At 36.1% G+C, this 21,195-nt stretch overlaps 1 protein-coding gene across 5 annotated transcripts in view; it reads left to right on the top strand.

Moving 5' to 3' along the window:
* The window catches only part of ANKRD17 (ankyrin repeat domain 17), a 150,622-nt gene that overhangs the window by 20,801 nt on the left and 108,626 nt on the right, over positions 1 to 21,195 (top strand). The window contains exon 1 of one of the 5 annotated variants that reach the window (XM_053575764.1): positions 16,107 to 16,242. The exons of the other annotated variants lie outside the window; for them this stretch is intronic. Within the exon in view, the coding sequence (XP_053431739.1) occupies positions 16,189 to 16,242 (54 nt within the window). The 5' untranslated portion in view covers positions 16,107 to 16,188. Of the gene's footprint in view, positions 1 to 16,106; positions 16,243 to 21,195 lie in introns of those variants that run through there. 5 annotated transcript variants of the gene reach the window in all.

Genomic DNA, 21,195 nt, shown 5'->3' with positions numbered 1-21,195 from the left:
CAGTCATAGTTCTTTCTAATTGCTTTATCTGTATTACACTGTACTGGGTATATCATTTAATCTTCACAACTCTGAGAGATAGATAACATTATCCACATTTTGCAATTGAAGTATCAAGGCAAAGAATAAGTAACATGTTCAAGGTCACAAGAAGTGGGCTCGGTGCCTGTAGCTCAGTGGTCAGGGCACTGGTCACATACACTGAGGCAGGTGGGTTTGAACCCGGCCTGCTAAAACAACAATGACAACAGCAACAACAACAAAAAATTCAGGTGTCATGGCGGGCACCTGTAGTCCCAGCTACTTGGGAGGCTGAGGCAAGAGAATCACTTAAACCTAGGAGTTTGGGGTTGCTGTGGGCTGTGACTCCACCGTACTCTACCGAGGGCCACATAGTCAGGCTCTGTTTCAAATAAAAAAGAAAAACAGTCGTAATAAGTGATGCAAATGGAATATAAGTCTTCATATCAGAAGTCTGCTTTCTTAACTCCTAGGCTCCACTGCCTCCTTAGTATGCTTTTATGACTTCTTTAGTTAATGGCTGAAGAAATATGTTTTGTATGAATTGTACAAAATTGTATAAAATTGTACACCATTTCATTTTACTTCTAAGTCTATGTGAATGACATCTAACACTAATTTATGTGTAGTCACCTACCTCCAGGTCCCTATATATAACTAGTAGCAATCCAGGGACATTTAGGAGTTGGTTAATCAAGGGAGCCTCCTCCCACCTCCCAAATACTTGTAGCTAGTTGATACAGCTTGTTTATTTCATTTTCTTCTTTCCCTAAGCCTCATCTTGGGAATACTCAGGTGATTGATCTTGAGATAGATTGCATAAATTGTGAGTAAATCAGTATGCTTTTTCTCTACCATTTGTGAACCATTAAATCAAAATACGTACTTTGTAGATGACTTCTTTTATAATAAATGTTCCAAATATAAAAGGGCGAGAAAGTTGTTTAGAACCTGCTTGCTATATCTTTTAATTCATGCCATCAGGTGACATATAAACTGAATCTCAACAATCTTATATAAAAGGAGCATGGTTGTACTTTCTTTTGGTGGAGGTTAGGTGAGAATGTTTGTGAAAACACTGTGAAGTATAAGGATTTCTGTAAATATTGGTTGTTAAAACTGAATTGGGAGTAAGAATAGAGCCTTGTGAAAATGTGATTACGGACTGTATGTTAGCTATATCTTTGACTTTAATTTTGTGGCAGATGATAGCTGTTTTTTTTTTTTTAACTTAGAAAAATCTCTTTATTTTTGTTCTCAATTGCATTGAATTTATTTATTGAATTTAAAGATTTCTAATAAGACTGTCCTGTGTTAATTGTTCATGCAGCTTAATTATTTTATGTGGAGGTGACATTAGCATAAGCTAAGAGGGTGGTATTCTGTCATAAAGAGTTTACACATAATAATTGTTTGGGTTAGATACCCTTTTAAGATTATATTCTGGATTTATTAGATCTTTAGAATTTAAGTAGAATATGTTCTTTAATTTCCCCAGCATTTAAAAATTTATAGTACTTTATCATATTAATAAAGAGGGAGGGATCAGAGTAATGGGAAATGCATATCCTTTTCTAATTATTATTTCCCTTTCTGGGAATGATGAATTGAACCATATTCCCATAGGTTTTCTGCTGTAGGCTTAGCAGATAATACCAGGGTTCTAGATAAAATGGCAAACTATCAAAGCAAAGATTAGATCATGCTGTTTCTTAAATTTTGGGACCCTTGAAACATATTCCTAACTTGCTTCATGGACTGTTCTTTCACTTAACTTTTTTTTCGTCTAATCTTTTCTTACTGTTCCTCCATGTAAACACAAAGTCCAAGGTCTCTCTACCATTCTGCCCAGCTTTCTGGCTGCAACCCAAACTTTAGTACCTGAGTTCTTCTGGCCAGTTCCGAGTACTATAATCTGATTCAAATTCATATTATGTTCCTTAGTATAAGGGTGGTCTTTTCATATGAAGAAGTTCTTGTCTAGTATAGACTTATTACCAGATCCTCTTGTTTTTTATTCCAAGACTTAAAAACATATGCCTGTAAATCATAGCAGTTTGAGAGGTGAAAGGATTGCTTAGAGCTGGGAGTTTGAGCCTAGGCAGTATACAGTGAGACCCTGCCTCTACCAAAAATTAAAAACATTAGTTTGGTGTGGTGGCATTTGCTTGTAGTCCCAGCTACTTGGGATATGAGGGTGAGAGGATTGCTTGAGCCCAGGAGTTTGAGGTTACAGTGAGCTATGATCAGGCCACTGCACTCTAGTCTGGGCAATAGATCAAGACCTGACTCTAAAAAATAAAAACAAAACGAACAAAAACACAGGCTTGGGATTGGAGCTTTTGTCTTGTATGCACGAGCAACTTTGTTTTGTATCCCACAGATCTTAGAAGAAAGCTTTGCTTGGCAAGAGGACCAGACTCATTGGCTTAGGGAACCTAGAGTGTTTAGCTTCACCCATCTTAATCAAATACTTAGGTTCTCCTGACCTCACTACCATAAACAGACATTTTTCTGAAAGTCTTGATCAAAGGGCAATTAGAAAGAAGAGTCAGATTTCAATTTCATTAAACACCAGGCCTGTGGGTACCTCACTGTTAGTGTGCTTGACAAAAAAACTATTTCTGAAATAACTCATAGCCCTTGTATATCTTTTCTTACCAATAGTTCTCATGGAAAAAGCATGATATGGAAAGAATTTGAAATCATGTTGGACAACTTGCTTTTGCATCTTGCTTTAGTACCAGGTGATTTTGGGAGAGTTACTACTTAGATTTATTATTTTCATTCATATTGGGGCTAATGATTTCTTTTTAACGTTGTTTTTCTAAAGAATGGAAATATGCCACATATTTAGTAGCTATACTGCCTTATGTGTTGGAAATACTCTTTACTTAAATATTTCTCTGTATTTAATAATTTTTATATAATCTGAAATTAAGTTATTGTTTATTTTCTCGTTGGGAACAGTTTTCTTTAACTTTTTTCAAGTCATGGGGCTTAGTTAGATTCTGATGAAAACTGTAGACTTCTGCTACCCCCAAATTTACTTAAATATATCATACAACATTTTGTAAATTTGTTTCAAGAGGTTATAGAGTTTTTGAGATGTCGGTTCTTGAGGAATGAACCATGCAGTGTGAACCTTATGTCAAAAGTACTGTTTTTCATCTTTTATCCTTGGAGAGATCAGTGACCATCTTTTTTCCTACCTTTTTTCTAGTAATCACATTGGTAGCTAGAGAATTTTTCTTCTAGAAGTTGCTGCCATATAACCATTCAGAGAGGGGTTTTTTTTTTTTTGATAATAATTGATTAGAAAATTTTAAGTCACTAACAACTTTTTCTTCCTTTTTCTTTTTGAAACCATTGGAATCTTGAATCAAGAAAAAAACCAGTTGAGAGATAATTGATTTTTATATCTGCTTTTTTCTCCCTGAGGGGTGAAAAGTATCATAAGATGTAAAGTTTGCAGCTATTTCCTCATCGTATGTTTAACACACTTTAAAGCTATAACTTGATTTCCTCAGGCTTATTTCATTGTTATTGACCAAACTTTAAAATACACACATATATGTATATGTGTATATATAGATAGATAAATAGTGGTTTCAGCATATTCCTTTTACTTCTTTTCTTCCCAGTGTCCCACTACATTGTTTAAAGATTGAATTAAACCATAATTCTGAAAAACAGGAACAGATTTTATTATATTAATTAAATTACTATTAACAGGAGGAAAAAAGACCTCATCATCTCTGTAATTTTATTTATTTTTATTTTTTCTTGAGACAGAGTCTTTATTGCTGTCAGTAGAGTACCATGGTGTCACAGCTCACAGCAATCTCCAACTCTTGGGCTGAAGCGATTCTCTTGCCCCAGCCTCCCAAGTAGCTGGGACTACAAGTGCCTGCCACAACGCCTCTATTTTTTTATTATTGTTGTCATTATTGTTTAGCAGGCCCTGGCCAGGTTCGAACCACCAGCCCAGATGCATGCGGCTGCTACCCTAACCCTGAGCTATGGGGACCGAGCCCATCTCTGTAATTTTAATGTGTGTGGGCAGGGAGATGAAAGGTTTCATCTTAGGTGAATGCATAGATCCAGACTTGAATAATGTTATCAATCCTGTTTCTCTTTTGACATTTTTCATCTCTTTTTTTCTTTGGTACTAACTTTATTTTCCACCAAGTAGAGATGGCTGTCAGTCAAAGGAGAGAAGGATGAGATATTCTAGCTAGGTCTGGGTGATCTGGCCACCCCCTTGGTGGATGGGAAGAATCATCTCTACCCAAGCTACATGGAATGTGTTTCCCACTAAAAGAGGGATGATGTTATTGCAAAAGGGGGCAGGGAAGGAAGCACGTTGAACAGTAAAAGTACAGTCCACTACAGGTTACCATCAGAAGACCAGAAAGACATTTTGAAGAAGATAAGAATGTTCATGGAATCGATTGACGGCAAAATCCCAGGGGAAATGGAAACCCAAAGTACCAGAGGTAAGCTCAGGTTTTCCCAGGGAAACCTTAGAATGGCTCCAAATTTGGAGTCAACAAATATGAAGAACAGTAGTGGGCAGTCAGGTAACAATCAGGAATTTTCTTTTTTTTTTTTTTTTTGTAGAGACAGAGTCTCACTATACCGCCCTTGGTAGAGTGCCGTGGCGTCACACGGCTCACAGCAACCTCTAACTCTTGGGCTTACGCGATTCTCTTGCCTCAGCCTCCCGAGCAGCTGGGACTACAGGCGCCCACCACAACGCCCGGCTATTTTTTTGTTGCAGTTTGGCCGGGGCTGGGTTTGAACCCACCACCCTCGGCATACGGGGCTGGCGCCCTACTCACTGAGCCACAGGCGCCGCCCACAATCAGGAATTTTCTAAAGAATTATTTTTAAAGTAGCTGGGTCAATTGGGCCTTATGCCTGACTTAGGCCTAAAGTTTCAGAACTCTTCTCTTCAGAAAGTATGCCAGCAGTTAGGTGTGATATACACTGAGGGGTTGGAACTGAGAGAGAAGTAGAGAAGCTAAAGCATGCTATTACAGGGAAAGGCAGTTTTGACTCTTCTCAACCAGCTTGGCTTCCTCTCCAGGAACCTTTCTGGACTGCTTGTTTATCCATGTACTCTACCTGTACATAGCACTGCTCTTCCATTTAAGGGAGAAGCCACTTGAGAAAACAAACTCATATGATATCAGAGAAAGGCTAGACTCTGTATAGTCTTCAATCTTCGATTTGCTAATATAAACAGAGATAATGAGACAAGTAAGGAGAATCAAGAGGATGGAAAAGGATTAAGATGAATGAAAACAGCTGACCTTAGATATAATTCAGAAGAAAAGTTCAAAGGAAAAATATAATTGGTATTTCATTTAAGATTTAAGAACATTTAATCTTAGCTGCATTGAAAAAGAGGCATAGAAATAGAAACAGTTTAGAAAATTATACAGAAAAATATTAATGGATGGGTTAAACAAAAATTTAGCAAGAATCAAGACTGAGTTGTTAATTTTAGAATTAAGAGGAAAAACTATTCTACGTATATGAAGAAAAAACTGGAAAAAATTGAGAAAAATTTAAAAGGTATGGAAAATATATCACAGAATTCCCACATCTATAAACATGAGTTCTAAAAGCAGAGATCAAGAATCATGAGAGAGAAGAATGAAAAAAATAATTGAAGAAAATTTCCCGAGCTTGACAAAGATAATGAATTTTCAGTTGGAAAGAGCCTGTCTAGCACGAAGCAAGATGAATGGAGAAAGATTTAAATTTTCTGAATTCCAAAAATAAAAAGAAAGTCCCATGGGTGGCGCCTGTGGCTCAAGGAGTAGGGTACCTGTCCCATACTCCGGGGGTGGCAGGTTCAAGCTGGGCCCTGGCCAAAACTGCAAAAAAAAAAAGTCTGGGGTGGCACCTGTGGCTCAGTGGGTGGGGCGCTGGCCCCATATGCTGAGGGTCATGGGTTCAAGCCCAGCCCTGGCCAAACTGCAACAAAAAAAAATAGCCGGGTGTTGTGGCGGATGCCGGTAGTACCAGCTATGTGGGAGGCTGAGGCAAGAAAATCGCCTAAGCCCAGGAGTTGGAGGTTGCTGTGAGCTGTGTGACGCCTCACACTCTACTGAGGGCAATAAAGTGAGACTCTGCCAAAAAACAAACAAAAAAGAAGTCCCAAAATTACTGCCAGAGAGAGGGAATAAAATATGGAAAATCAAAAAAATTGAGTTATTACCAGTCATATTGAATGCTTGGGGACAGTGCCTGATTGACTTCACCGTCGGAGGGAAAATAGATTTGGACCTCCATTTTCTATACCCAGTCACACTGGACATCTTTTGACAATGAGTACATTTTTTATACTTGGAAAAACTGTGCACTCCATATGGAAATATTTGAGATTGTCTAGCACAATGAAAAAGATGATCCAGGACAGAAGATGGTGTGGTAGTGGGGGTTGTAGGGCTTGGGGGAAAGGTAGTAGGAAACAGTGCTGGTTAGAGTGGCAGTCTTGGGCCTTCAGAAAGAACTGAAGAAAGCTAGATGTAAATTCAAATTTTATTATTCTTGAATTCGTGAGCAAGTAGCTTTAATCAGTAATACTAAATGACATAAAGTTACATTTCCATCAGTGACTGGTATTTTACTTAACCACATTGTAAGTACACTTAATTTTTTTGTTTTTAGAATCGATCTAGAAAATATATAGAGATAGAATGCTTTATAACCCTTTGTAATATAAAAGTAACACAACCTATAAAATTAGGATATGGAGGCAACAAAGAAATTAGTCAATGCTTGTTTCTTCAGTGGTTAGCCAATAGATAACAAGCATATAAAATTGGTAAATCAAGAGACAACCAGCCTGAGCAAGAGCAAGACCCTATTTCTACCAAAAAAACATAAAAATTAGCACTAGGGCATAGTAATGCAGGCCTGTGGTCCCAGCTACTTGGGAGTCTAAGGCAGGAGAATCACATGTGCCCAAGAGTTAAAGGTTGCATAATGCTATGAGGATGACACTGCCCTGTAGCCTCTGATGACAGAGTAAAACTGTCTCAAAAGAAACAGAAGCAAAATGGCATTACAGTTAAATTGGTAGTTGCACTAGAAGTTGACTACAGTGTAACAGTGTATTGCTGTTTTGATGTGGGAGGGTAACAAAAAAGACTGCTGTTCATCCTGTGCCTTTGTAGTCTTTGAATTTCTTAAACATTCACAAACCAGTGGGGTGGGGGGTCAGGGACAAGTGAAAACAAACTGTCTTCAACCCCTCCCCCATTGGTATGTGACTGTTTAAAAGCTCAAGGGCATGCATCACATTTGTAATTTTAAAAAGTTTGCTTATGTGTTGCATGTCCCTATATGCAGTAATGCTGCTGTTTATGAAATGAATACGTTCCAAGACAATATGCTTTTTAGAAACTATATAAGGTGGAAATAGAGGACACATAGAGATTAATTCCAGGAAATTAGAAAGTTGCATAGAATACAAATGTGACTATTTTTATGTAGGGTTCATAATTATTTCTTGATTGCCTCAGACTCTTGATTTTGATTGTTAATTCCTGAATCCTTTCCATGAAATCTGACAGGAAACATTTTAAAAACATGTTTATTGGGAGTAGCTTGGAAATACAGGAAAATTCAGAGTCCTCCCTCCCTTCAGTGCCTCTCAGTAAGATGACATTTCCTCTGGTGTACTTAATGACCAGGATTAGAAACCTGGGTTATCCTACAGTGGTAGTCATGGTGATTGAGGCGAGCACACAGCTACTAGATGCAGAGTAATCTTCTGGAAGAGCTGGAAGAAGGAAGATGGAAGTTGCCTTTTACCTCCTTCCTTCTGAAGATAAGGCTATTCTTACGTACCTTGCCTTCCTGTCTTTACTGAGGACCCATTCATTGTGTATCTCCCTCAGATAATATTTGAGTGAAAGAACTAAGTTTATTTTGATGCCACTTCAATTTAAAGTCAGGCCAGCAACTTGTTTATGCTGTACATAGATTGCCTCAGACTATATATATATGGAAGCAAATTTCTAATTGTATGTTTTTCAGATTTGATATAGAAAAATAAAAATGTTAAGGTACTATAAACCTTTAAGGATTGGAAATATAAACTGCAAAAGACTCTAAAATCTAGGTATATGTACTATCTATAATGATTCTACTTGATTGTACATGGTTTTCTCAGCAAGTTGAGGTGCTGAAAAATCAAGATATGCAAATGTATAATGTTAAAGTAACTTAATTATTTGAAATACTTTAAAAATGAAGCATTTTACTGGAAATTGTAAAATTTGTATTGGTGAGACGGGAACAGGTTTCTCAAGCATCTGAAAAGTATACGGTTCTATTTGGCATTTCTATTATGCTTTTAAAGATTTTGTAAGCTTTTAGTTACTCAGTGCTTAGCCTTTAAACAGTATGACCTGCCTTTGGAGAAATTGGCATGCATGTTCTTCAAGAGGTTGGAAGTTGATAAGCTTTTTAAAAATATGTGATTCTAATAAGAAATTGGTGATGGAGGAGTTAAAAGATACAAATGGGGACTAAATTTTATTCCATAAAACATGCTAGAGGGATCTGCATTGTAAACATAAAAAGGTTACTAAGTATTGTCTTCTGTCTTATACTGCATTAGTTTTTGTTGGCTATTTAATGGTAACTGAGCGTCTGAAATTTGGGGGTGGGTGTTGAATGTAATTGTACTATTATTTCTTACATAGCTGTGATATGAGATATCTTTATGATGACTAAGTAGTCCACAGTTAATTGGGTGAGATCAGTACTTTTTTTATGTACATATGTATATGAGTACTGATGGAGTCCTACCTGTCTGTGTGTCCATCTTGAGAACTTTGGACTGTTATAGTCATGCTCTGAGGTTTTCTTTATATGAAGATTCCTAAAGGTCCTTTATGCTCAGTATCAACTTAGTGGAAAAAGGAATGGTGCTCTGCTTTGCAGTTTCTGGCCTACTCATTGGTAGATGGAGACAGTTTGATTTAATATATTTCTTAATGGATTAAATTAAGAGTTTGAAACAGTTTTGAGAGAGGATAAAATTCCTCAATTTTTCCCACATGCTCACAACATAAAATACTTCTATGACTTCAGATATATGGGTTTTTTTCTTGCACACAGAGCAACAGTTATTCTGTAGTAGACACCAGCTAGGTATTTTTTATTCAGTTATATTCTGACACTATACCTGGAGATAATATCAGATCCCACAAGTTGAGGGCTCAACCCTGCAGGGCTGCCACCCACTTCAGATAACAGTTGCAAGCCGCCGGTTGTTTTACCAACTGATTATAAACCAAGGTTCCCACAATCTCTTCTTTGGTTTTGATTAATTTGCTAGGGCCATTCACAAAACTAAGGGAAGCACTTATATTTACCAGTATATTGTAAAGAATATTACAAAAGATACAGGTGAAGAAAAGCATAGAGTGAGGGATGATGGGTGAGGAGCCTCTGTGGCCTCTCGGAGTGTGCCATCATGCAGTAACGTCCATTGTATTCTGCCACTTGGAAGCTCTGTGAAGCTTTCTTTTTGGGTTCTTATGGAGACTCTGTTACATAGGCATGATTGATTAAACCATTGGCCATTAGTGATCAGTTTAACTTTTAGCCCCTCTCCCTACCTTGGAGGTTGGGGGGTGGGGCTAAAAATCCTGACCCTGTAATTGTAGCTTGGTCTTTCTTGGTCCTTAACTCCATCTTGGAGCTTCCTAGGGGCTGCCAGCTTTCAGTCAGCTCATTAAGCATACAGAAAGACACATCACTTTGAAGATTCCAAGGATTTTAGGAGTTGTATGCCAGGAAACTGGACAAAGACCAGAAACCAAATATGTACTTCACAACATCATATGCAGTCTTTTGGTACTTGCTGGCAGGCAAACTGTTCAAGGTCTGTTATAAATAGATGAGGCTAGTAGTGGCAGAATGGTGGTAGATAGCTTTGAGACCAGACTGAGTGGAGCTTGTTGTCAGGGACCCCAGACCATCAAAGTACCAGAGGAGGAGAGCCAGTGACAGCAATGGGATTCCATGTTTACTTGGGTGGTTTTTACATTCAGATTATTCTCCTATTTTTAGTTGCCTGGAGCTGTTTCTTCAGCCCCCTCAGGTGGTAGAAATTGGTGACTCTAAAATGTTGGCTTTGTATTTAAGCTTTTCCTTTTCAATTTTAATTTTTATCCCCATCCACTTCTTCCCCCTAGCTGTGTGTGTGTGTGTGTGTGTGTGTGTGTGTGTGTGTTTTGGTACCTGTTGCTTTAGAACAGAGGACAATTCATGTTTTGCTGATCGGATTGAAAGTGCTTGTACCATCAGTAGATCTAGTCTATTTAAAAACAAAAACACTGAAGTAATTTCTATTTCACGTCTACTTGTGTTTGTTTTGAAAATACTGTATAATGGATAAACTTGAGGGATTTGAATGTGACCTAAAAACAATAAATATTTTATAAATTTTGTATATATTGACCATATCATGAAATATAGGAGAATGGATTTATTGTGTGATCCATCATGGGTAGAGACAACTAATGCAAATGTCCAACAGACAGCTATCACTGGGGGTGTGAAAAAAAAAAAAAAGGGATCATTGCTTTGTTTTTCTGCTTGGTTTAGTATGTTACTTATATTTGGATGAAACTGTATCCTCAATTTTTCCCACATGCTCACAACGTAAAATACTTCTATGACTTCAAATATATGGGTTTTTTTCTTGCACATGCTCACAACATAAAATACTTCTATGACTTCAGATATATGGGTTTTTTTCTTGTCCTTTACTGAGCATAAAGGACCTTTAGGAATCTTCATATAAAGAAAACCTCAGAGCATGACTATGACAGTCCAACAAGCAAACATCTGGGAGAAGCATTTCATATTTATATATAATAATTCTCTTTTGCGGCTTGGTGCCTGTAGATCAGTGGCTAGGGCGCCAGCCACATACACCAGAGCTGGCGAGTTCAAATTCAGCCTGGGCCTGCCAAACAACAATGGCAACTACAACTAAAAAATACCCGGGTGTTGTGGCAGGTGCCTGTAGTCCGAACTACTTGGGAGGCTGAGGCAAGAGAATTACTTAAGCCCAAGAGTTGGAGGTTGCTGTGAGCTATGACATCACGGCACTCTACCCTACTCAAGACAGCTTGAGTCTCTGTCTAAAAAAAAAAAATTCTCTTTTGCACTAAGTTGAATCTCAGGTTTTACTTATTAATTGGATTAGAGAAGAATGGAAAGGGATTAATCAGGGAAGAAAAAGTTATGAAGGATTTTAATGTTTAAACTTTGTCAGGAATCAGGATTGAGTTCTAGGTTATAGACGCTGAGAGGTGAACTGATTCTGTTTACCATTCTGTATCTAGTGTGTAGTATAAACTCTGCCACCTAATTAAGCACTCAGTAAATATTCGTATAAATGAATGATCAACATGCTAATAAAGGGGGCCGGGCATGGTGGCTCACACCTGTAATCCTAGCACTCTGGAAGGGTGAGGCAGGTGGGTTGCCTTAGCTCATGGGTTTGAGACTAGCCTGAGCAAGAGGGAGACCCCCGTCTCTAAAAAAAGCTGGGCATTGTGGCGGGCACCTATAGTCCCCGCTACTTGGGAGGCTGTGGCAAGATAATTGCTTGAGCCCAGGAGTCTGAGGTTGCTGTGAGCTAAGTGCCGTGCATGACACTCTACCAGGGGTGACAAAGTGAGACTCTGTCACAAACAAGGGAAAAAAAAGCTAATAATGATGTTTTGAAAAATAGTTTGCTAAGACTTTTTATATAATTAGCTTTGAGAAAAATTTCAGTTAAGCAATAGAATGAATATTCTTTAATATTTAAAATTAATATTATAAAATGATAATACTTTTTTTCATGTTTAGAAAATACTATTGGATGACTTTTCCATTAGTGTATTTACAAGGTTACAATTTTGTATATACTTAACTTTGGTTTGAGATTCCCTGAAAAGTAGAAATGATGAGGAACTAAGGATAACTCTGGATACATATTTTATAATTGATGCTGATTTCAGATCTGGATTTTTTTTTTTTTTTTTATCAGAGGGAAGGAAACAACACAACCACACATATGCGAATTTTCACTAGGAAAAACCCGAAGTCTGTAGTCTACATACACAAAAAGATCAGATCTAGATTTTTAATAGCCTTGTTCAGTACGTACATTTTGACAGGTGAAGTTGTTACAGATTTTTTTCCTAGTACTTCTTATGTAGGTAGGTGAAACCATTACATTTGTTCTACCACCAATTACCTGCCCTTTTTTTGTTTGAAAATGTGAATTTTGAAGTGTTGCCATTTCCTATATATATAAAAAAAAAATTCAGGAGAACAAAACTCCTTTACAAGGAATTTTTGATTTGAAAAAAGTTGTGCGCATCAGCAAAATAGGGTCATTGCTTGTCAGCACATTTCTACTTTTTTGTTTCTTTTTCTTCTTCTTAGGAGACAGGGTCTCATTCTGCTGCTCAAGTTGGAGTATAGTGGTGTGATCATAGCTCTCTGTTGCCCTGAATCCCTGGCCTCAGGCAATCTTCTTAGCTTACTCTTCTAAGTAGCTAGGACTACAGGTGCATGTCACCACACCTGACTCCTTTTAAACTTTGTGGAGATAGGGTCTTTCTGTGTTGCTCAGGCAGGTTTCAAATTCTTGGCCTCAAGTGAGCTTCCTGTCTTAGCCTCCCAAAGGCGTGGGCCACCACCGGGGCCTTGATGTTTCTCTGTATTTTTTTATTTTGTTTTTTTCCCCTTCTTTTTCTTTCTTTTTTCTTTTCTTTTTTTTTCTTTCTTTTCTTTCCCTTCCTTCCTCCCTCCCTCCCTCCCTCCCTCCCACAATGCTGGTCCTAAATACCTAAATAAAATTGTAAATTTTTGAATATCTCTCATCCAATTTAGGTATTTGTTGAGCTTTTTCAGTCTTTGCCTCCTTTTTAATGAGATGATCCTTTCTTCACTTTGGACATTTAAATTGCATTTTGGTAAATCTTTTATGATTTTAAGTTATTTTATATGTTGTTTTATGTTTGTTTGCATAGCTTAGTATGCTAACATTATTTGCAGTTTTTCAGGGGAAAAGGGGTGTCAGCAAGAAGTGAAAGGTATTGTGCCATTGAAATTCTATTTTTTTCTTTTCTTTCTTTTTTTTTTTTTTTTTTGTTGTTGTTGTAGAGATGTGATCTCCCTGTGTTACCCAGCTTTGTTGAACTTCTGGGCTCAAGTGATCTTTCTTTTCCAAAATGATTATAGGGATGAGCCACAATATCCAGCCTAACATGCATTTTTAGATACATGGAAAACCTTTTTTTTTTGCCTGAAAAATGAGCTTGAACTGGAATTTGGGTCACTTTTAGGATGATGGGTATTAAGATGGACACGTTATGAATCTCTTTTCACATCCTTTTGCCCAGAGTATCCTGCTGTAGCGTACATGATCGTATTAACAAAAAGGATTAGAAAGCAAAGTTAGGGGGAAAATAATTATTTTGTTATATAACAGCAAGTTGCAGTAATTTAGATGTTTATATTGAATACTTCTAATATCTTATTAACTTAAAGATACAGTCAACATTATGTTTTTATCATCAGAAATTATTACTAGGGCTAAAAGGGATTAGGATGTCTTACTGAATATCAGAGGATTCTTTTATTTTTATTTAATAAAAAAATACTTAACTTCTTGGGCCATAGACTGCTGGCCCTGCATGGGTATTGGTGAACAAAGTGTTGTCTACTTTCAACAGTGTTGCCTGTTTCTTCTGGTATATAAGAGAGACAGATGATAAATGGTATATAAATATCCAGAATTCCACAGGAGATGTGTAGTCTCATATTTATTGTTAAAAACTTAACAGGAAATATCAGAAAATATGTAAAGCACCCCCTAATCCTACAACACAAAGGAAGGGAAGAGTGAATGGTTTGATTTGAGTCTTACATGGCCCCATTTCTTGTCAAATAAAGCATTTAGGAAGCCTGTTCTTGGCTTATGGGGAGGAAAAGGCAACATGTGGATTCCTTGAACTCAGACCTATGCTTCTTTGCTTACATTGGAGGAATATTTAAGAAAGGGAAACAAACCTTGTTGATGACTTCTCTTAAGTCTAAGGATGGAGCAGTTTATTTGAAGCATATAGAAAACATTGACCTAGAAAGCAGGAAATAATAAAAGCCAGTTTAATAGTTTCTCTTCAGGTCAAGTCTCCACAGTGAAAATTATTTTATATGAGAAGCCTCCAGTTGTCAGGCATACCCATACATAAATGTAAACAACAGGTAAGGTCTGAGGGAAAATCATTTGTTTGCCATTATTTCCACATAGCCTTTGGAGGTTGAATCTGGATTTACACCTGCTATGTAAGTGTGTGTCCTGTCTGAGACTTGGTTTTTTCATCCATAAATTGAGAATAATACCACCTAGAGGAAGTGTAGTTGATGGTTCCAGGGATGAACTCTGCAGCCACATGCCTGGGTTCAAATTTTAGCTTCTCAACTTAAGTAGCATAGCTGAGAATAATTGGGTGAGTTGCATAACCTTGCCTCACGTTCCACATATATAAATGGGACTATTGTGAGAATTATAAATTAGTTAGTATATATAAAGCATTTAAAATGGCATATGGTAAGCAACATGTACTTAATAGTATTATTTTTAAGTTATTGTGATACAGCTTAGCTCCCCACCAAAGCCTTATATATTGCCGTACATAGTAAATGTGCCTCTTTAATATCAGAAACCTCTTAAGAGGAAACCTTATCTATCCAGTTAACTGTACTTTGAACAGTTTCTCATATATAATAGGTATTTCAAATTGAACGAATATTATCCCATTTTACAGATTAATGAACTAAGGTACAAGAGAACTCTAAAATAATTTTTCTACCAAAATAGGGCATCACTTACAGGAGTATTACTGGCAATGTCATTCGTATCATCACTTTTCTAGTTTAGATTTGGCCATATGCGTTAATGTCTACTAACTCCATCCATTTTTTTCCTCTCCCCGTCCCCTCCCCCCACCTTTAAAAATTGTTAGGTCAAGAAAATTGAGAACTGTTTGCCTTAGAATTATTAGATTGATTAATCTGGACATTTGAGGAATCACTTCAAGTTCACTTTGTGTGGCACTCCTACAGGTGTAGGGTAATTTTATTAATGCCACAGAGCATAAAATATTGTTCTTTTCCAGTGCACTTTTCATAATAAGAGTACATGAAGAAGAAATTTGACAATCTAACCTATTTTCCTAAGAGGCTTAATTATAGTGATGAATATAGTATAAATTGGCTTCTCTGTCAGTCACTTACTTTATTTGCTGTTTGATGGTCCAGATATAGTATCTCTAAATTTATTTTTAGAGATACTATATTAGTGGACTATATTAGTGCCTTAGAGTATTTATGCTAAGTGAAAAAAACAGGCCATTTCTTTGGTTAGCTAATAAAGTTAAAGAGACTACTAGAAAATGAAGATACTATGGTATATTAGGGCTTGCTTCAGTAATTGTAAATTATTTTAATGTTAATCTCTTCCTGGTAGATATTTAGAAACAGATTAGTTTACAGAAAACCAATTTACTATTACAAAAATCTACACAAGGACAGTTATATTTGACTCTCTCAAGTCTTAACTATAATATGTATATTGTATAATCCGTTTGCCTGATGTAGCAAATTCCTCATTTGGCATTATCAGGCTCCTTCTTTGCATCTTTAATACAGCCATTAATCTCACTATAAGGCTTTACTAAGGATAAATTGCTGCGTAACCCACTTCAACCTCTTTTGTTCAACCAGGAAGCCAGACGTGTTAAATAGCTTTTTAAAGACTATGTAATTATTTCTTTTTTGAAATTTTAGGATTAAAATTTGAAATGGTAAGATAAGAGACTTTATTTTCTCTGTTGAAATTACTTGATAGAAGTTTTCTTTGGAATAGAGCTTCTGTATCTTTAAAAAATACACAGTGAGTCACCCCCTGCTCTTTTGGTAGATGCCTGGCTAGTGAACAGCTAAGCTGCTTTTAGGCATGTAATAGAACATTCCATTTCCTGTTCCCTTGCTGACACAGAGGAGTGTTCCTGCTGGCAATGATCTAATCATAGTGCAGTAAGAAACATGGCAGTTTGATAAAACATGGTGGAGACAGCGGCTGAAATGGAAGCATATGTTCTAGAAGACATTCTTGAGGTAGGGCTAGGTTTGTAAATGAAATGAAAGTTGTAATCTGAACAAAGAAAGCTTATCTGCTGGAATTATTTTACAGATGAATAGATTAGAAGAGCGAGCAAAGAGAGGGAGAGCATAAAAGCAAGACAGGGTCAGACCTTATTCCGTGTGAGAATGTGTCAGTCAGGTTCACACGATTACTAAAGGAGTCTAGATTAATTTTGTTTAAGCTTCATGTTTCATAAATTCTAGATGACGTTTGGTAGGGAAAAGAGGGGGACTCAGACTTAGTAAACAGCCTTGTGCTGGTGCTGACCTTTAGATTAACTGATTATAAGGTGGGGTCTGCAAAGCAGCTCTGAGTAGGTTTAATATCATGTGTCTTAGAATTCATTTACGTGTCCAAGCCTAAAGCTTTCTTGCAGTTAACACTTAAAAACAGCTGGTTATTTTAGCTTAAAAGTAAGCTTATATATCTATCTAATTGATTAATTTAGCTGGTACGCTGTGGTCCGAGATTTTTCATGAGACTTTGATTATTATAAAATACATTATTAAATTAAAAATTTTAAACTCTTAAAATTTAGGACACTAATCCTAGAGAGCTGTCAATAAAAATTTTCTATAATTTAAGTTATGAGAATTTTGAATTTTATTTGCATATATCAATTTTATAAGAACCTATTTGAGTACAAATCAATCCAAGGAAATAACATGTCAAAGTGAAACTATAATTTATTTTGTTTTTGGGTGTAGTGTACTGTCAAAAATTTGTATTTATGGGTATAGATATTTAAATCCCATATTCTTATCTGTGGGATTGTAGGATATTTTATTTTTTTCATTCAGAAAAAAACGGCTAATTTGGATTAAGAGGCTTCATAGTGGAGAGTGGTATTCTTAATACTTAGATTGATGAAATGATTTGTTAACTATTTCACTGTCTGAAAAGGTGAAGAAATTTTATTGTGGGGAAGAGGGCTTGGGAGAAGAAGCTGCAAAGGGAAGCTAGGTGGGGTTAGTAGGAGAAAAAAGCCTATGCGCATTATAAAGTGCTGCATGATCAATGAGTGTTTTCTGGAGTCCCTCCGTGTGTGCTTGGAGCTGACATTGCAGCAAGTCTCCTGGTTGTTCTGCAGAATGAAAACTGATTCCATTGTATTATCTACCTCCTTGCAGACACCTGCCAACCTGCTTTTCCTTTCTTTCCTAAGAGCTGTTGTCTGAGTTGAATTGTGGTTAATTTTTACTCTTTTCCATTAAAAAAATTTTTTTTCTTCGAGACTATTAGTGAATTTCCTTAAAGATGCTATGGTGAAATTATTTACTTATAAATAGTGGTATATAATTTCATCAAGGGACTTTAGTAATTGTGGGTGGTCCCATGACTTTTTAGTGGCTCAGTTTAAACAAGTCTAATTAGATTGTAAAGTTCTAGCAATATGTTTAGATTCACTTTTTAAAATATTGTTGCTTTGGATGTTAAAGAAGTATTTGATATTGATAAATATTTGACAGTTTTTCCTTTTACATTTTTAGCATGTAACAGATTTTACAAGTCCTATTTATTTTCTGGGGAAAAACTTATTTTAGCATAGTTTTGTGCTCTTAACTGTAGATTTTTAAAATGCTGTCTCAACAATTGGCTTTTCATTATTTTTGTTAGATTTGTTTTGTGTGATGTTAGGATTTTGCATTGCTAAATTTACTCATTGTTACTAGTTATTAAAAACAATTCAGAAGTTTTAATTGTTTATCTGAATTTTCAGTCTATCTTCATTCAGTTTCTATATACCTGTTGCATTAAACCACAATAAATGAGTAATTCTTTTCTTTATTTAAAATTTTATTTTATTTAATTAAATATTTGTCAACAATTGGTAGACTAGATATGAAAATTTTCCAAGAAGTAAAAAAGGGCTTCTTTTCCAAAATTATAAGTACTTATGACCTAATGCTAAAAATAAAATTGCAAAGAATAAATTTGCTAACTCTGAAACTAAATTTACCATTTTCTAAAGCACCTCTTATTGCAAGTTAATAGACAGGTGTTACGTAATGAGCTTTCCAGAAAAATATGTTCATCTTTTTTCAAACATTTAACTCCTCAAATAAATGTCCAATAACGGATAATGAAATTCATCTGCACACCACACTGATAGTTTTATTATCGAGTGATGTCAAATTTATCACTGTAATGTCACCTTTGTGATTCTGTTTTTCCGAACACAGGGATTTTATGTAGATTCTGCTTATTTACATTAAATTAACATTGGACTTCTATTTTTTTCAGACTTTGTAACTTGGTCTTTTGAATCAATTTTTTAAAAAGTGCTCATATTAAATGTTAGTAAAAAGAAACTTGAAATCAGTATCATTAGTGAATATAGTGCAGGTTAATTCTCATAATGCTGTGGTTTACCTTTTAAACTGTGATTGCTTATTTATAAACGTATATATCTCCATGTTTTTATGTTGAATTTTAGATCTTTAATATCTTAAGTAAAATGTTGTATCTAAAGTGTATAATAAAGGGCTGGGAGCCTGTCTCATGCGTGTAATCCTAGCCCCATGGAAGGCCAAGGAAGGTGGATCACCTGAGTTTCGGAGTTTGAGATGTGCCTGAGCAAGAGTGAGACCCATCTCTTAAAAAAACTAGCCCATTATGACAGGAGCTTGTAGTCCCAGCTACTTGGGAGGCTGAGGCAAGGGAATTGCTTGAGCCTAAGAGTTGGAGATATGATGCCATAGTACTCTACCCAGGGTGACAAAGTGAGACTCCAAAAAAAAAAAAAAAATTACAATAAAACAAGAAAAGGTTGATTTTACATCATTTCTTTCAACAGTCCAGCGTAATGGATTAAATAGAATGACTTCGTCATTTAAATGATTCAAATAACACAGTCAGTAATTTTCTTCTCCAAAGCATAGTAGTCAGAGTGTTGCTGTTCTTTTTGCTTACCTTCCATAAAAGGAATTAATGCTCAGGAAGGTAGCCAAATACAGATGGTAGAAAATAAGGCTGAGAGCCCATATAAATTTCTCTTGTTCTGTTTATGTTATTTTTCCTGAGACATAAGTGTAATAGAATTTTGATGATTTTCCTGTATGCTACATGTAATAATGGATCTTAATACAGAAGAAAGATTAGTAGGAAGAAAAAAGTCTTCCAAATTTTGGTTTCTTTGTATAACCACATTTTACATGATCAAGAAGTATATATATAAACTTGAGGTTTATAGGCCTTTAAAAATTTTGTTTTAATCCTTTTTTAAAGAGACAAGGTCTCACTCTGTCACCCAGGCTAGCATGCAGTGGCAAGATCATAGCTCATTGCAGCCTTGAATGCCTGAGCTTGAGCAATCCTCCCACCCATCTCAGCCTCCTGAGTAGCTAGGACTATGGGCAGGACTATAGGTATGTGTTACCATGCCCAGCTAATAGGCATTTTTATATGAGAACTTAAAGCAAGTCCAGGGTGGTGTCATGTGCCTATAATCCCAGCCACTTGGAAGGCTGAGGTGGGAGGATTGCTTTGAGCCCAGGAGATTGAGACCAGCCTGGACAACATGGTGAAACTTGGCTGCTGAAAACAGAGAAATCATGAAAACAACAATTTTTACGTAGTCTAGTTTTATTATTTGTCATTGGACCAGTTTTAGCAGTTTTAGAAATGCATATCTCTTAGTTGTATTTATTTATGAAAGTGGGGCTGTCAAGAATATCTTCTGGCTCCTGTTTTCATCTTTAAAACTGTGTGTGTATATATATGTACTATATGTACGTACAACATACACCCTCAGATAATGTGCTTACATAGACTCTTCACACTTCCTCCTACCCCACATACTCTTGCACGTTCTTACTACAGGTTGAGGATCCCATATTAAAACTCCTTGTGACCAGAAGTGTTTTGGGGTTTTGGATTTTTTTCAGATTTTGAAGTATTTGCATATACATAAGAGATATCTTAGGGATGGGACTCAGGTCTAAATATGAAATATATGTTTCATATACATTTTATATACATACCCTGAAGGTTTACAATATTCTTAATTCTTTTGTACACGAAACAAAGTTTTAACTGCATTTGATTGTGAGCCATTACATAAGGTCAGGTGTAGAATTTTATACTTGTGGTGTCATGTAAATGCTCAAAACATTTTGGATTTTGGAGCATCTTAGATTTAGATTAGGTATAATCACATACATATTTTGCAGTATGAATTCTCTTATTTGAAAGTCCAATTTCTTCTAAGAGTGTGACAAGTTACAACATTACTTTCATATACTGACTTTGGCGGAACGCTTGGGGTAATAGTGTAAGACATACTTACGTTAGCTGATAATCCTTGTACAGAAGACTGATGTTTTAATGAGATATGGAGGCTCCAAATAGCTTACAAAAAGGTAGTTTAACTAGAATTATGTTAATTAATCTATTAACTCTTATATGAAAGTAAAGGCAGGGTTGTTCAGTATGCTGCTAGTCTCACAGTGATCCATCTTAGTCTAGTTAATTAGTGCATGCTGTGGAGCATGAATTAGAAGAGGCCTACATCACTTATTATCTGCATATACAAGCTACGGCATCGGCAGTTTACTCGTTCTGAGTTGTGAGGGGCCTTTGTTCTGAAACTTGACAAAAGCTCATTATTACATGAAGTGTAGATACTCCATCGTTGATGAGCATCAAAATCCTGTTAAGCATTGGTTTTGTTTAGTATATAGTTTCCACATTTACCAAGCCAAAGGCTTTTCACAAGTTGTTCATAAGTGTCAAATGTCTGTGAGGTGGTAATTTTTGGTTTCATGATTGGTCGAATTAATATTGGCCATTAATAATTTGGTCTTAGATGGAATTGAACTTCTAACTTTCTGGGTATGACTTCATAAGTAGGATGCCGTGGACACGTAGTTTTATGGTGTCAATAGAGAAGCACATTAGCTGCTATTTATTGAATATTTATGTTA

The sequence above is a fragment of the Nycticebus coucang genome, chromosome 1, assembly GCF_027406575.1.
Source record: "Nycticebus coucang isolate mNycCou1 chromosome 1, mNycCou1.pri, whole genome shotgun sequence".
Classification (NCBI taxonomy): domain Eukaryota; kingdom Metazoa; phylum Chordata; class Mammalia; order Primates; family Lorisidae; genus Nycticebus; species Nycticebus coucang.
This window is presented reverse-complemented; position numbering and strand designations above follow the sequence as displayed.